This window comes from Nicotiana sylvestris, chromosome 4, assembly GCF_000393655.2.
Source record: "Nicotiana sylvestris chromosome 4, ASM39365v2, whole genome shotgun sequence".
Classification (NCBI taxonomy): domain Eukaryota; kingdom Viridiplantae; phylum Streptophyta; class Magnoliopsida; order Solanales; family Solanaceae; genus Nicotiana; species Nicotiana sylvestris.
The window spans coordinates 91112028-91128995 of NC_091060.1; the positions used below are offsets into that span (position 1 = coordinate 91112028).

The 16968-nt window shown below is 38.4% G+C and overlaps 1 protein-coding gene across 3 annotated transcripts; it reads left to right on the forward strand.

The window, feature by feature from the left end:
• The first annotated feature begins 11014 nt into the window (after positions 1 to 11014).
• On the forward strand, positions 11015 to 15542 carry LOC104245206 (ABC transporter G family member 22-like). Of its 3 annotated transcripts, none has more exons than XM_070172097.1 (11): positions 11015 to 11115; positions 11311 to 11758; positions 11865 to 11974; positions 12061 to 12293; positions 12376 to 12531; positions 12794 to 12977; positions 13068 to 13376; positions 13454 to 13745; positions 13828 to 14108; positions 14208 to 14315; positions 15203 to 15542. In XM_070172097.1, exons 2-11 carry the CDS (start codon positions 11356 to 11358, stop codon positions 15425 to 15427), a joined length of 2301 nt encoding a protein of 766 aa, XP_070028198.1. In that variant the 5' UTR covers positions 11015 to 11115; positions 11311 to 11355; the 3' UTR covers positions 15428 to 15542. The 3 variants fall into 3 exon arrangements, with proteins under 3 accessions (XP_070028198.1, XP_070028199.1, XP_070028200.1); XM_070172098.1 differs by having other exon boundaries at positions 11026 to 11115; positions 11323 to 11758; XM_070172099.1 differs by lacking the exon at positions 11015 to 11115 and having other exon boundaries at positions 11128 to 11758; positions 13828 to 14115; positions 15203 to 15339.
• The last annotated feature ends 1426 nt before the right edge of the window (positions 15543 to 16968 follow it).

Sequence of the window (16968 nt, forward strand, 5' to 3'; positions counted from 1 at the left end):
TCAAGGAGATTCTGGCCAGCCAGAAGAAAATCCTTGACACCCAAAAAGTGCTCACAGATGTTGTTGATTCACACAACAAGGCTCTCAAGGAGCTTTCTATAGAGCACGAGAAGTTGAGGAAGACGCGGGCTTCTAAGGAGTCCGTAAAGGCGCTGAGGGATGAGGTTGATAGGATAAAGGCAGATCATCTGCCTTTGGACTTATTGCTACAAGACCCGATACAAGCAGCTCATCCCCAGCTTGAATAGTCCTAGAGGCCTCCGAAGAGGAAGAGGATGATTCCCCGAGCAGACGATGTAGTCATCCAGTTGGCAGACCCACTGGAGACTTCATCCAATCAGCCACAAGATACACCTCAGGAGCCTGTCCAGGCCCAAGTCCCAGCAACAGAGCAGTAGGCTATAGGGAACCAGTCTAAGGTTCCCGAGCATATTGAGGACCCAGGGACCACTCAGGAGCCCATGCAGACAAACGGGCCATAGGGAGTCTCTTTTTTCTTCTTTCCCTTTTCTTTTTGGTGTTTATTTGGTTTACTTGGCATTGGGGACAATGCCAGCTTTCATTTGAGGTGGTAGGCCCTACTTTTATGGATTTGGATTATTATATATATTTGACAATTTTTATGCTTTCTTTATTTTTCATCTTTTTTTTTGTATATAATTTTAGCATTTCGTTACATTTCTCATACTTTTATTTTACTTTGGGTCTGTATATAAAGTTATGTTACATTATACATATTCATCTCATCTACTGTATATTCGATTAAATCCCCTCTTGTTTATATTCATTTTACTTTCTGCAATTTTTATTTCTTAGCTTCTTATTTATGTTCGTAGCTTCTTGTTCTGAATATTTGCAATAAGCCTTTGGTTTTCTTAATGTCACGGTCCTTTCCAAAGGTGGATTTTGTGTGAACCAGGTGACTCTTCCCAATGATAGATGGCGTGACAACCTTCTTAAGGGTTTGAGTCTATTTTTTTTTGCTTTTTAGTAGTTAGTGGTAAGGGTACCTCAAACAAAGTTTTACTTGGGTCTAAGACATTTGCCTTTGATCTCATGGTCAAAAACAAATTGTTGTGTTTAAGATGGTGAAAGTCGTGACCTTGAGACTCTTGTGTCGACCAATAATCATCAAGTGATTTTTCAGGACTATTATGTGCTCAAATCTTATCTAAGGTCATTGTGGACCCCCGACTATGTGTCTTTAACAATCCTATAGCTTGTGTGGTGAGAAATTACATTGCAAGTCCAAGTCCCCAGCCATTGGTCTAGAACTTGCCCTCAATGTTTGTTGAGGCGAAATCCTAAGTGAATTTTGACTTGTGACATGATTATAGGCTCTTATTAGTCCAAATTATAGCTTGAACACTTTCATAACCTACCAATGATAAGATCCCTAGTCAACCGTTTTGAGCCTTAAACCTTTTTTCTTCAAAGAACCATGATACAAGCCTTTACCCGTTCTAAAAGATACCCTCTCTTGGCACCCGATCATTCCTTTAGCACATGGCAAAAGTATAAGTTTGGGGGAGAGACGAGGATGGCAACAAAGTGGTAAAAAGGTACAAAATAAAGAAAAGGAAAGGCAATGAAAAACAAATAAAAGCAAAAAGACAAAAGGAATGCTCAAAGTAGAATTGAATAAAAAAAGGGGGGATTCAAGAAAAGCAAAGAATGAAAGGTGTGGAAAGTTGAGAAAGGAGAAAAGATTTGAAATGTACAAGAAAGAGTGATAGTGTGTCTCGCTAACCCCTTAGAAGGAAGTGAAAAGACTTAAAAAGTCAAATGAATTTGAGCCAAAATGAAACAAAAGAAGTGCTTAGGGGAAGATGGAACCTACTTAGACCAAACATTACCTACCCTAAACCAAAAGCCTTCACTATGTATCCACAAAAGCCCTATATGATCTTGAGTTTAATGAAACTTACATTAGTGGTGACTCACATAAGGGGCAAGCATATGGTACTTAGAGCCGGACTCGTGACTTTTCCTTGAGAGAGATGAGTGATTTTCCATTAATCTCATTCTGAGTGCTACTATTCTAAAGGTGAGGTTTGCTTGGGGAGAGTTAAGGATGTGTGAGTTTGGGTTCCATAATGATCAAAGTAATAGAAAGAGTTCTTTGATGTGTTGAGTCAACTCTTGATGCTCTTGTGTCACACTTAATCCATGGTGTTTCAAAGAGTAAAATGTTGTTAATAATTCATTTGTATTGAGGGCAATTGTTAGTCCCAATTGATGCTAGATGAGGGCACTTTAGGCCAGCTGAATCTTCTTGGAATTTTCCTTAAGGGTTGGGTCTTATTTTGTTTGCTTGAGGACAAGCAAAAGCTTAAGTTTGGGGGAGTTGATAACTAGGGATTTTGATACATTTTATACTCCTTCTTGCTTATGTTTTGATTAGAAATTTGTACAAAATAGTCCCAAAAAGGCTCACAAGTTGTGCTTGATTGCAGGTTTGATCAACAAAGTGACAAGATGTCAAAGATCGGCTAAAAAAAGGAGTGAAACTTGCACAAGTACCAAGACAAGACAAGCTCAGGCAAAGCAGGCTCAATGTGGCCACACACCATTATGTGCGGTCCGCACAAGTGAGGTTCAGAGAGGTGGACTTCCAGGCCAAACAGGCAATGCGGCCGCATGAGATTTAATGCGGTATGCATTGGAGTCACTGCGGACGCACTCGATTTAGTACGGTCCGCAAAACCAAGGATCAGAGAAGTGCCAGTTTGGAGATTGAAGCCAATGCGGTCCGCGGTCCATTTCACGTGGACCACACTAGAAGCCACCGCAGCCGCACTCGATTCTATGCGGTCCGCATTGCCCGAGTTCAGAGCTGAATTTTAAGTCAAGAGCCTTAGTGCGGCTGCACGTGATTTTGTGCGGTCCGCACTAGCCCCGCAAGGGTATTTTTGTCCAGATTTTTCAGCTTAGTATAAATAGCTTCTTTTCCCATTTTTAGGTTATCAGATTTTGGTACTGGGCTGCGCTCATGACTTCGAATATTTTAGCTATTTTGAGTAATTTTAGCTTTATTTCAACATTGAATTTTCTAGTTTATCTTAGCAATTAATTAATATAAGTTTTTCTTCATCTATTTCTTTTTTTCTTCTCTAATTATGAGTAGCTAGACCCATAAGCTAGGGTTGTGATTCAACCCTAGTGTGGGTAATTGATGGGTCTTGTGTTTTCGGGCTAGATTGACTATGGGTGTTTGATATTTGGGCTAATTTCATGATTAATTGCTGAATTAGTGGTTGCAAACACTAGTTTGTGTTTAATTGACTTTGGCTCTTCTTGAGAAAAAGAGCCTAAATCTCTGAAATTGGTCCAACAAGGAATTGGGGCGTACTCAAGAGATTGATAGCCCCAATTAAATGGTTAAACCTAGAGATAGTAATACCCGACTTGAACCTTGATTGCTTGTGCAAATTTGCATACCCAATTGGTCTTGAGAAAGTCAATTCGGGCAAAATCACTCGAACCACCGAGAGGTGTAGAGTGGGTAAAATCGTTCAACAGTTATATCATACTCCCCAAATATGTCAATCATGCCTTAGGCTCAAGTATCCGTCAATTGACCACCTAGGCGAAAGTCACTACCCTAGTGCGTTTTAACCATTTGAACAACTCGCAATAGTTTACTCTTAGCTTATTCTAGTTTAATTTAGCATTGTAGTTTGATAAAATTAGAAGTAAATCAAAAACAAAAAATGTTAAGAAGTGCAATTTGGAACACATACACAACTCCACTTTAGACAGACACCCGACTCCAACTTCTAGCTCTATGTGAAAATCGATCCCGACCTTAATGGGGTAAAAGCTGTTTCGACCCTCTCTCACTACTCAATAGTAATGCAGGGTTGGCCTCGATCAGTGATGGCGCAAGAAAATCAAAGCCTTAGCACAGTCTTGGGTGGATGCTTTATTTTTGTCTTTAATGGCATCTCCAAGACCCATTGCATCTAAATGGATTTTAGCATCCAACACCTATGTCATATAGTTCTTGCCCGAAATTTCAAGGGCAACGAACTTTGTTTTCATAATGTCAGTCATAATTAAAAAGAAGGAGAAAGTTATACCTTAATCTTCTCAAACAACTTCTTGAGACGGTAGAGTCTCGTGCTGATAACGTGTAATAAAACAATAAAAGTAGAACAACAATATTGCAGAGAAAGAGGGAGAGAATTATTATTTCTTTGAGATAATTTACAATGGGGTAAGACCCCTTTATTTATAGAGGAAAATGACTTAGCCACAAAGTAAAACTCTCTACAAGATAGACATTCACTCTAATTACAATTCTATTCATAACCTAATTTTTTTTTTATTCTTTTGGCTAATCCTGTTAGTTAAATAGCTTTAGGGTAAAATTTTCAAAATTAAAAAAATTCAAAGGTAATTAAGTTGGACTATAGAGTTATATAGCCTATTTAGCTAAGCTTCTCCAAAGTCAAAAGTATTTCCCCCCCCCCCCAAAATGCTTCTTTTTTTTTCAAACTTGAAGTATTTGGCTAACCTTTTAAAAGAAAAAAAATACTTCCGAGTAGAAGCAGAAGTAGTTTTGGAAAAGCAGAAAAAAAAAAGTAGTTTCTCTTCAAAAACAACTTATTTTAAAAGTGTTTTTTAGGAAAATACTTCTGGTGAGAAGCATTTTATGTTTGACTACTTAATTTGAACATCAATTTGAGCCACAATTAGTATTTGACCAAGCTTTTAAAAAGTACTTCTAAATGTATTTTTTCTCAAAAGTGTTTTTCAAAAAAGTACTTTTGGAAATAAACTCAAAAATTGATTCTACTCAAAAGCATTTTCTTTTCTCCTCCTTCTAAAAGTTTGGCCAAACATAACTTTGAAAAGAAAAGAAAAATGGCTAGAAAAAAAGCACTTTTGGCCGAGAAAAAAAAATCTTGACCAAATAGGCTACTAGCGCAAAAGAAATAGAAGGTGGGGATATTGAAGCTTTGTTTCACATACCCAAATGGAAAACGTCATGCAGTTTTCTTTTCCAGTTATAATTGCCACTTTTCCTGAAAATGTTACCTGCTTGATTTACTTGCTTTAATTTCTGTAACTTTTTGTTTGTTGAATTGTGTTTAGTGATGACTTATTGTGAAGTCTTAGGGCTTTTGGACTCCACCATTTGTAGTTGTTGGACCCTCCCTTTTTCTTTTTGAATTTTCTAGCTGAAGGCCGGCCGGATATGGCAGAGAAAAGCACTTTTCAGCTTGCCTTGAGACGATTGAGTAGTTGAAATAGCAAATACTTTTCACTTTTCAGGTCTATGTTTTCTAAAATATTCACTGAAAGTTTACTTTTCACCTATGTTCGGGTGGGGCAGAGTGGGGGCTGGAGTTAGGGGGTGGGTCGGGTAGCAGGGGAGGTACAGGGGGCAAGGGAGCCTATAGGTTGAGAATCGGGTCATGGAACATAGGTTCACTGACGAGTAAATCCATAGAGTTGGCGAAAATCCTGCAGAAGAGGAAGATTAATATAGCGTGTGTCCAGGAGACTAGGTGGGTCGGATCGAGGGCGAAAAACGTGGATGGGTATAAGTTGTGGTACTCTGGTATCCTGAGGGGTAAGAATGGAGTGGGTATCCTGGTAGATAGCCATCTTAGAGAGTCCGTGGTAGAGGTCAGGCGGGTGAATGATAGACTAATGACTATTAAGTTGGTGGTAGGTGAGGGTACTTTAAATGTCGTTAGCGCGTACGCACCGCAAGCAGGCTTGGATGAGGATATTAAGAGGCGCTTTTGGGAGGGGTTGGATGAGATTGTTCGTAGTATACCGCCTTCTGAGAGGTTATTCATAGGAGGAGATTTCAATGGTCATATTGGGTCATCTGCAGGTGGGTACACTGAGGTGCATGGCGGCTTTGGTTTCGGAGAGCGGAACGGAGGGGGCATTGCGCTGTTGGACTTTGCCAAGGCTTTCGATCTAGTCATTGCGAACTCGAGTTTTACGAAGCGGGATGAACATTTGGTTACTTACCAAAGTTCGGTGGCGAAGACTCAGATTGACTATCTCCTCCTCAGGAGATGCGACAGAAGGTTGTGCGAGGACTGCAAGGTTATCCCAGGTGAGACCCTCTCAACGCAGCATAGGCTTTTGGTGATGGACATTTGTATTAGGATAAGGAGGAAGAAGAGGTCAGTACAAGGACGCCCCAGGATTAGGTGGGACGCCTTAACTGAGGATAAAGCTAAGGAGTTGGAAGGAAGGTTATCGGCAATGGGAGCTTGGAGGAGTGGTGGGGACGCGAACACAATGTGGTCGACGACGGCGGACTGTATAAGAAAGGCGACGAGAGAGGTGTTAGGGATATCTACGGGCCGCAATGGTGGTCACAAAGGAGATTGTTGGTGGAATGCAGTTGTCCAAGGTAAAGTGGAAGCGAAGAAGGCGGCTTACCTGCGGTTAGTAGGGAGCACTGACGAGGAGGAGAAGAGAGAGAACAGTCAAAGGTATAAGGTAGCTAGGAAGGAGGCAAAGATGGCAGTGACGGAGGCTAAGACGACAGCTTTTGCTCGTCTGTATGAGGAACTAAGGAACAAAGGTGGGGAGAAGAAGTTATTCCGACTCGCTAAGGCGAGAGAGAAGACAACTCGAGATTTAGACCATGTGAGGTGCATAAAAGATGACGACGGCAAAGTTTTGATGGGAGATGACCAGATTAAGAGGAGGTGGCAGACCTACTTTCATAAACTTCTAAGTGAAGAAGGAGATCAAGATATTAGACCTGGGGAATCGAGGAATGCCGACAGTCACCATGAATTAAGTAATTGTAGGGACATTGAGATCGATGAAGTCATATAGGTAATGCGTAAGATGAGAAGGGGCAGAGCTACCGGGCCAGACGAAATTCCGGTGCAACTGTGGAGGTGTGTGGGTAGAGCAGGCTTGGAATGGCTTACTGCATTGTTTAGTGTTATATTCAAGACTAATAGGATGCCGAAAGACTGGAGGTGGAGTACAATGGTCCCGTTGTATAAGAACAAAGGTGATGTCCAGAGCTGTAACAACTATAGGGGCATCAAATTACTAAGTCATACCATGAAAGTTTGGGAGAGGGTGGTAGAAATGAAAGTGCGAAGGACGGTGTCTATTTCAGACAACCAGTTCGGGTTCATGCCGGGGCGATCTACCACAGAAGTTATCCACCTTATTAGGAGGTTGGTGGAACAGTACAGGGATAGGAAAAAGGACCTTCACATGGTGTTTATTGATCTGGAGAAAGCGTACGATAGGGTTCCTAGGGAGGTCTTATGGAGCTGCTTAGAGGATAAAGGGGTCCCGATTGACTATATTAGGGTGATTAAAGACATGTATGATGAAGCTAAGACTCGGGTTAGGACAGTAGGAGGCGACTCTGAATATTTTCCAGTTACTACGGGGTTGCATCAAGGGTCTGCGCTCAGCCCATTCCTATTTGCCCTGGTGATGGATGCACTGACTCATCATATTCAAGGGGAGGTGCCATGGTGCATGCTATTTGCTGATGACATTATTCTAATTGACGAGACAAGAGGCGGCGTCAACGAGAGGCTAGAGATTTGGAGACATGCTCTTGAGTCTAAAGGTTTCAAGTTGAGCAAGACGAAGACGGAATACCTCGAGTGCAAATTTGGAGTTGAGCCGATGGAAGCGGGAGTTGAAGTGAGGCTTGACTCTCAAGTCATTCCCAAGAGGGGTAGTTTCAAGTACCTTGGATCGGTTATCCAGGGGATCGGGGAGATTGACGAGGATGTCACACATCGTATAGGGGTGGGGTGGATGAAGTGGAGGTTAGCGTCGTGAGTCTTGTGTGACAAGAAAGTGCCGCCGTTACTAAAAGGTAAGTTTTATAGAGCAGTGGTTAGGCCTGCCATGTTATATGGAACTGAATGTTGGTCGGTAAAGAACTCACACATCCAGAAGATGAAAGTAGCAGAGATGAGGATGTTGAGGTGGATGTGCGGGCATACAAGAATGGATAAGATTAGGAATGAAGATATTCGAGAGAAGGTGGGCGTGGCCCCATGGAGGACAAGATGCGGGAAGCAAGACTCAGATGGTTCGGGCACATTCAGAGGAGGAGCACTGATGCACCGGTGAGGAGGTGTGAGCGACTGGCTGTAGTGGGCACGCGGAGAGGTAGAGGACGACCTAAGAAGTATTGGGGAGAGGTGATCAGACAGGACATGGCGCGACTTAGGATTACTGAGGACATGGCCCTTGACAGGGAATTATGGAGGTCGAGTATTAAGGTTGTAGGTTAGGGGAGAGTTGTGAATATTTCTACAGCACAATAGAGTGAGACTAGCCAGTTAGGAGTTGGACTAAGAATGTCATTGGTCGTCTATTGGTGCAGGGCTTTACCTGCTAGTTTTACTATACCAGCCATCTTTTTCGTATTTCGTATTCTGTATTTCATATCTATTGTATTGCTGTTATTTTATTATGCATTTTTATGGTACTAATATATCGGCTTCTGTTGCTTTTGAGCCGAGGGTCTCCTGGAAACAGCCTCTCTACCCTTCGTGGTAGGGGTAAGGTCTGCGTACATATTACCCTCCCCAGACCCCACTTGTGGGATTATACTGGGTTGTTGTTGTTGTTGTCACTGAAAGTTTAAAAAAGCTCTAGTAATTAAGAAAAAAGTGCAGCGCATATACACAAGCGGGTACTTATCCTCTCTTATTGAATCTTGGACTAGTTTCTTGTATGAGACGGGTAGACATAAATTTCCACTATTAATCATACTTGCTTGTGTAAGTAACCATACTTATACAATTATAAACATTTGGTGCTGCTATTGAATACTAGCCCAGAAAAGCTTGCAAGTTGTATAGACTATGGATGGTAATGAATTATTACAACGTGCATCAGAGAGATTCTACCTGATGCACGAATTCTAGACTCTGCAAATAGCATCTAGATGGAAATGCAGCAAAAACTGTCAAAAGTTAAAGACTTAATTAGCCATTATAACTTGCAGAAAACTGCTCCATTTGAAGAATAAAAGAGGAAGAATATGGTGCATAGCTATGTTGTTGAAAAATATAGCTGGATTCTTGATGTTTACAAGAAAAGACATATGTGGGCAGAGGCATGTATTCGGGGCAATTTCGTTAGGGATTAGGAGTGTCGGTTAGATGGTGTTCAATGCATATATTGCAGCTGTTCTTGTCCATGCTGAGTGGCAGCAGACAAGATATGGTTTAGACCTTAGACTGAAAAAGGTTGCTCGCAGTGAATAAAAGTTTAATAAATTTAGGCGTACAAAAGTTTAATAGAATGCTCCAATTATCTCATGAAATAAAATCGACAACCATACATAAAGTTCTGCAACTCTTATAACTCTGGTTGAAGGTTGCTATACATAAACCATGATTAGCCAGTGAAGGCCAAGGAAACAGGTAAAGTTGCCCTCGTCTTAGTGATGAAAATGACTTACGGGAGTTACGGTTACGTATGTCCTTGGTGTGTCCACAAGGCATGCTCTTTGATCGGTCAATTTTCCAATGCTTTAAATCAGATTTAACATCCCTTCATCACCATGTGATTTGTAATCAACATTGTACATTGTTCTTTCTCAGTCATGAAAAAAGGTGAAGAAAAAACCAACTTTCTTTTTTGATGGTGCCATGTTTATTTTTTTGAGTTCATTAACTTCCATTTTTTATTTTAAAGAAAGTGAAAGAGGCTAGATGAAGATGACAAGGTAGTTGCTGGACATTAACTTCAGAGATTTTTTTGGATTTGGTCTATTTTATGTGACGTCAATCCTTCTACAATGTAAAATCTAGACGTTACAGAGCATTTTATCCCCTTAACTGTACTGTGCTCCTCTCCAGAAATGAATGATATGACGCATTCATAACAAAGTAGACTTTGATCCTCTATTAAGACAGCAAACTCGAAACCACATGAGTTTGACATTGAGGGAACGTCACATACACCATTCAAATTTAATTTTTTCCTATATAACGATAGTGTCCAGACTAACTTGTGCACACCTCGACTATTAGTACCAGCTACCTTCACCATTACAAGTATCGGGTAACTCTTTGTTCAAATTTAAACATTAGCTGGACCAGGACTGGTTTCAACAGGAGAATGTGTGGCTCATGTGGGACTCTCATTTATTTGAATGAAGAGTTATATGACCAAAAGGTGTAGCACATTTCAAAACAAGTAATACTAACAATTTAGTAACAAAAGATTTTTTAAATAAAAAAAAAACACAGAAGGTACAAATCAGGACAGACAGCTACTGCTTGCTGACATGAGAGCAATATATCAATGAATCTACCTCATCTATGCATGCTCTAATAACCCAAAACACTCTGAAAATGTACCATTGACCACTGCTCTTCCTTTGCCCTAGCTTAAAGGGCACCGGCCATGGCCTCGCCTTCTTCTGACTCTCTTTAATTTTAGCTGTAGTACAATTGATATACTAACTAACAAAAGAAAATCAACCTATGTATGAAGAGGCTTTTCTGTTAAAACACTTACTTAAAAATTTACAAATTTGACTGTTTCTTTTATATACCGAGAGTGTAGTTCTTTTATGCTTCATTGTCAATATAATAAATGAGTACTAACTTGTAAGAATTGATTTGTGGACAAAAGTTTGGGCTATACCTATACGTCTCAAGAAGGGCTGGGATGGTGCATTCCAGAAAAATATCAAATTACAGTTGGAGCGACTTGCTTTTGGATATTGGAATGACCAATACGAAACATATTTAGGGTAAAATTTCATGTCATCATTATTCAGTTAAAATTGACGCGACAAAATTCTAATTGTATGGTGATTTTGTAAGCCAATTACTGTTGAATTACTTTAGCTTTAGGGAATTCCAAATGAAGCCAACTGAGTCTAAGCTAGCAAATGGAAGAACCAATCAAAATGTACATTCTAGACATTGTGAAAAAGAAACATCAATGTACTAGTAGAGTTCCAAATTCTACTCCTGAACGATTGAAAGATGCATTAATTGAGACAACCATATGATATGCCAATGCTGTCACCACCATTGGCACTTCAAAAAAAAAGTCTATATAAACTTATGACAAGAAAACTCAAGTGACAGTAAACCTTCTAATTCAACAAATCTTGCTCAGGTTGCTCTCTTTCTCTGCTGCAAAACTAACTCACTCTTTCTTTTTGTCCTAGATTGTCTTAGACATATCTTCACTTTTGTTGTTAATGTTGTAATGAAAAGAGTTTTAAGTTTGTAAAAAACTCTGCATTATATGTTTAATCTGATACATTATCTTTCCTTCTTTATTTATTGTTCCATTAATAACTTTATGCAGTTGAGTTCACAGTTTGAAGGCTAACCAAGTAACCAACCACAAGATATGGAGCAAGAACTAGTTCTCTCCAAGAGCCTTGACAAGAATGAAGCTGTTATCATGCAGAATATCGATGAGAATGAGATTTTCCCACCTGAAAAAACCAACAATGTATTTTGCACAAGTAAAATAGAAGGCAATAAAAAGACTAAGAAAGGCTTAATAAAGATGCGAAGCCTGGATTTCGCAAAGGAATCACCAATACACGGAAAATCTCTGCCTCATGCAAGATCATTTAGTTCTCATTTTCTAATAAACATAGATGAGATAATGAGCGGTGATGATAATGAAAAAGGTGCACTTATAAGCAATACTTCAAGTGGAAATATGGGAATTTTCCCCTATGACCAATCCTCCATTACCTTACAAAGCATCTCTGATGACGAGACATTAGAAAACACGCGAAAAAGTAAGAAAATCATTAAGGCATCAGAACATAAAATATAGCAGCCTCAATAACGGCTACGTTGCCTTTTTTATGTATGTGATTTTTTTTGACAATTTTTGTTATTCAGAGAACAATATCTTGGAAGTGAAGACATCATGCCCTATGGATCAGGAGGATGAAGATTCATGCAGCTGGAGAAGAATACAAATTGAGACAACATTACGTATACGTCTTAAGGTGGTTAATGCATGGATCTGTTATGAACATTCAACTGCTTATTTGTAAGGATTAAGAATAAATATATTTTTGTGGTTGTTTTGCAGTTTCAAGATGTGAAGTACACAGTGGCATTGAAGGGAGAAAAGCATTCTGATGCAGAAAAGTGCATACTGCAAGGAGTGAGTGGTTCAGCCTGTCCAGGTGAAGTTCTTGCTTTAATGGGACCTTCAGGAGGTGGTAAAACAACTTTACTCAAGCTTCTAAGTGGAAAGGTAAAAAATGATAGTGGAATGATTACTTACAATGACCAGCCATATAATAAGTCATTGAAACAAAGGTAAATGCACTAACTGCTCTTGATAAAAATTCCATCCTAATATTATAGTTCAAAGGGAGAATTATTGATAATCACTCAACAGGATCGGGTTTGTGATGCAAGATGATGTTGTTTTTCCCCATCTCACTGTGAAAGAAACCTTAATATATGCTGCTTTGCTTCGTCTACCCAATACGTTATCTAAAGAACAGAAGAAAGAGAGAGCTATTAATGTTATAAATGAGCTTGGCCTAGAAAGGTAACTTCTTCATTTTCAATTAACAAATGTATTATGTATGATGTTTCTTCTTTCCACTTCTAAGGGTGATATATTCTATCTTAACCAACAAAATAAGATCTTTTCATTAAGGTGTTAATTTTATGATTATACCACATAAAAAGAAAAGAATTATTAGTCACATGAACAGTCTTGTCATGTCAAATTGACTCTAGCTTAAATTTTTTGGTGCTTCTAAGACTATAATACCTTGTAAAGTTGGACACTGAAGTTGTTATTTCAGGTGCCAAGACACAATAATTGGAGGGACATTTGTTAGAGGAATTTCAGGAGGCGAAAGAAAACGAGTTTGCATTGGAAATGAAATTCTTCTGAATCCATCACTTTTGTTCCTAGATGAACCAACATCTGGTTTGGATTCAACCACAGCGCTTAGAATCGTGCAGATGTTGCACAACATTGCCAGAGTATGTACTCATTGTCAAAGAGTACTCTCATTTTAGACTAGCTTTCAAAAGTCTCATTGAACAAAACATCTTTTTTTTTTTTTTTGATAGGCTGGCAAGACAGTGGTAACGACAATACATCAACCATCGAGTAGATTATTCAGCAGATTCGATAGGCTGATTCTTTTGGGACAAGGCTGCTCACTGTATTCTGGCAAAGCCTCTGAAGCAATGCTATATTTCTCTACAATTGGTTGTTCTCCCCTCATAGCAATGAATCCAGCAGAGTTTCTTATTGATCTTGCAAATGGAAATATAAAAGACAAGTCTATTCCTTCAGATCTAGAGAACAAGTTTCTACCAGGAAACCATCATTTTAAGAGCAAAAATGAAGGACCTTCCTCAGCTGATGTTCATGAGGTATAACAGATCAGCCTTCTTTTCTTCTATGTGATAACCATATGATAATATATATCTAAAAGAACCAAGAATTTCAGTATTTTGTTGGGGCTTATGAGTCAAGGTTTGCCAACGAAGAGAAAATAAAGCTCCTGAATCATCGCCTAATAGAGGAAGATTCAGAAGTGCAGAGTTTGCCTAATTTAAGAGATTCTGGTGCAACATGGAACCAACAGTTTTCAATTCTTTTCACAAGAGGTATTAAGGAGCGAAGCCACGAATACTTCAGCAGTCTTCGGATAATTCAAGTCATAGCTACAGCTATTATTGTTGGATTACTATGGTGGCATTCAGATACTTCATCTCCTAAAAAGATGGCAGATCAGGCAAGTAATGCTTATTTTGTTTTAAACTAGTATGTTTCTATCTTGTTAGTTCTTTAACAAATTTGGTATGGAAAATTTGCAGGCAGGACTATTGTTCTTCATTTCAGTATTTTGGGCTTTCTTTCCTCTATTTACAGCAATCTTCACATTCCCACAAGAAAGGGCAATGTTGGTTAAAGAGAGATCAGTGAACATGTACAAGCTCAGTGCCTATTTCATAGCCAGAGTTACTACTGATTTGCTTCTGGATCTAGTTTTGCCTGTAATATTCTTGGTGATTGTCTATTTCATGGTTGGCTTGAAGCTGACATTCCCTGCATTTTCTTTAACTTTGGTCACTGTTTTACTCAGCATAATTGCTGCTCAGGTTAGAGGTTAATATTTTTGTTGCCGATTACTATTTACTACCATATTGAAGCATACTATAGTTGAGCTTGATATGACATTTTGGGTTCACCATGTTCAGGGCTTAGGTTTGGCTATAGGTGCAGCATTCATGGATGTGAAAAAAGCAACAACTTTTGCTTCTGTTACTCTCATGACATTCATGTTGTCTGGAGGATTCTTTGTCAAAGTAATTAGTACTTCCTCTGGCTCATAATAAGTGATATTTTTGCCCTTCATACACTCGTTAAGAAAATATTAATTCCTATAAAAATAGGCATTTGACTAAATTACCCATAACTAAAATTTGTATATTATTAACTTGACATGTTGGGATAGGTAAATAAGGCCAACTTTTGAAAAAACAAAGTTGTCACTTATATTGACCAAAATAAGAAGGTAAAAAAGCCACTTATTATAAACCGAAGAAAGTAATGTCTTATCAGCAAATGGATCACCTTCACAAGTGGATAAATCAACGTTAATGTTAGGTTTATTATAACTGTTGCTAACTTAATTACTGAGATGCTTTTGTTATGTCAAAGAGATTCAATAATTTCTCTATGTACAAAATATTTCCATAGTGTAATTTTTCGGCATAACAATTCAATTTAACCTCCTTCGGACCACGTAGCTACGTCCTTGCTAGCAGCAAGTACTACTTATTATGTACAATTTGCACCACCCCCTCCCCTATTTGAATGGTCTAGATCCCATTAGGCGTAGAGAAAAAGAACTCTATAAGTTTTCAGGAACAATAAATGAAGTAGGGCAAGAAAGAGTTTGTCAATATCAGCTGCAATGTGTACCTTAAAAAAAAAAAGGTCATCACATAATGAATGATTTTAGTTGTTTAAAGGCCAGCCCGATGCACAAAGCTCTCATTATGTGTGGAGTCTGGGAAGGGCCGAATCACAAGGGTCTATTGTACGCAGCCTTACCATGCATTTCTACAAGAGGCTGTTTTCCCGACTCGAACTCGTGACCTCCTGGTCATATGACAACAACTTTACCAATTACGCCAAAGCTCCCCTTCAATAAATTTAATTGTTTGTGACTTAAATTTTGTGATTGCAGGAAGTTCCAAGATTCATTTCATGGGTTCGGTATATCTCTATTAACTATCACACATACAGACTTCTCTTAAAGATTCAGTATAACTCCTTGGGATGTTCAACGTATGGATCAGTTGTCCCTGAGTCTGGTGGAGTTGAAGTGGGAGCAATGTTGGTGATGATCATTGGATATAGGTTATTAGCCTACTTCCTCCTTAAGAAAATGAAACTAAGAACAACTACATGATTGAATTTTCTTTTATCATTCAAGCTCCAATTACTACCAATAAGTTGTACTACAACATTATGTACTATATATGTTCTTTCTTAATTTATTTCATATGTTTCCTACTTTATTTTTATTTTTTAGTTGCGGACATAGAGAATTTTTGGACGACATATTTTGAACTTCTAATTTGCATCTAACCTCGATGTCTTCTTTTTCCTTGTTGTTCAGAAGTGGAGGCACATGGTGAGGTGTTTTACCTACTATGAGACGACAAAAATTATTTTCTAATTTTTAATTTACCTGAAAATAAAAATAAGATTTAAAGAATATTAGAAATTGAAGAAAGTAGAATGAAAATGCGAGATTTTTCATTTAACTATCTAAGCATATATGTGATTAATCATATGATGAGTCACCAATTCTTAATTGTATGTTGAACAATACACTATTTAAGTTATACATATAATCAAATAGAAATTAACCTGAACATTTAAGGTGTGTATTTAACCAAAAAATAGATCTCTCGATCAAAGTCTAAATTTAGAAAAAAAAAAAATAGGCTACTGATAACCAGATTTTACTTTATTTTCATAATGATATTTAAGAAAAATAATAAGAATGGTAGAGAAAATTTATTAAAAGAAATAAGGAAAAAATTGATGGTCAATTTATAAAATCAAGGCTGAGAACTCCGATAAAGCAGAGAAGTAAAGAATATATTTCAATAGTACTTCGAATATGTCTCTTACATATAAAATTATGTACCCTTATATAGGAGTGTACAATTATAACGGTTTGCTCACATAATTAGGGTTTATTATGGGTATTAATTATATTGATTGCCCATTACCACATATAGCTGTAACTGGCGTATTTATTGCTATAAATGTCGTATAACTGTTCCGATTCCCCTTCCTTATTTACTTATGGTTCATGTATCCTTTCTTCTTTTTTATCCTTAGTCATTCCGTCCACGCCTCTTCTTTGATAATTGTCAAGCCTGGTTATTTTCTCTATACTGTCTCGTGGGTATTCATCCTGTGCCTTCCACTCTCAATTAATTTTATTAATTGAGAATGTCACTTGCCGGTATATCACTGCTCCATGCGTCATACTTTGTCAGCATACTAGCATTCCACGTGTAATGTCTTTTTTTCACCAATACAGATAGCCCCCCATTCTCCCAAGAACTATTTGTGTCAATGGATTAGTTCGATCCAAAACTTGAGATAATAGGTGTAAATCGAAAAAAGATTCATAAGTAGTTATTAATGGAGTTAGGTTACCAAATTCTGAGGTGTCGGTATCAATTTATGTCGAATTGCTCCATATATAGTCCCCCCAACCACATTTTCTATACGAACCAGAGCCAATCCGAATTGATATTGTAAAAGATCTGCTATAGAATGAATACGCTTATTTTTCAAATGATTCATATCGTCAAGTGCACCCATTCTAAATTTCAGCCCAATCAAATGATCGACTGATTATTCGGGAAGTGGAAAGCTTTTATGGCGGGATCTCTGCCGCCATTTTTCGAATATCATCATGTCTCCTTG

What these genes read in the sequence shown, in the direction of transcription:
- LOC104245206 (XM_070172097.1), top strand. Translation starts at nt 11,356, where the DNA reads ATGGAGCAAGAACTAGTTCTCTCCAAGAGCCTTGACAAGAATGAAGCT. An exon ending in CATTACGTATACGTCTTAAG is followed by an intron (nt 11,975 to 12,060) that starts GTGGTTAATGCA and finishes GTTGTTTTGCAG; the next exon opens with TTTCAAGATGTGAAGTACAC. An exon ending in CTGGAGGATTCTTTGTCAAA is followed by an intron (nt 14,316 to 15,202) that starts GTAATTAGTACT and finishes TTGTGATTGCAG; the next exon opens with GAAGTTCCAAGATTCATTTC.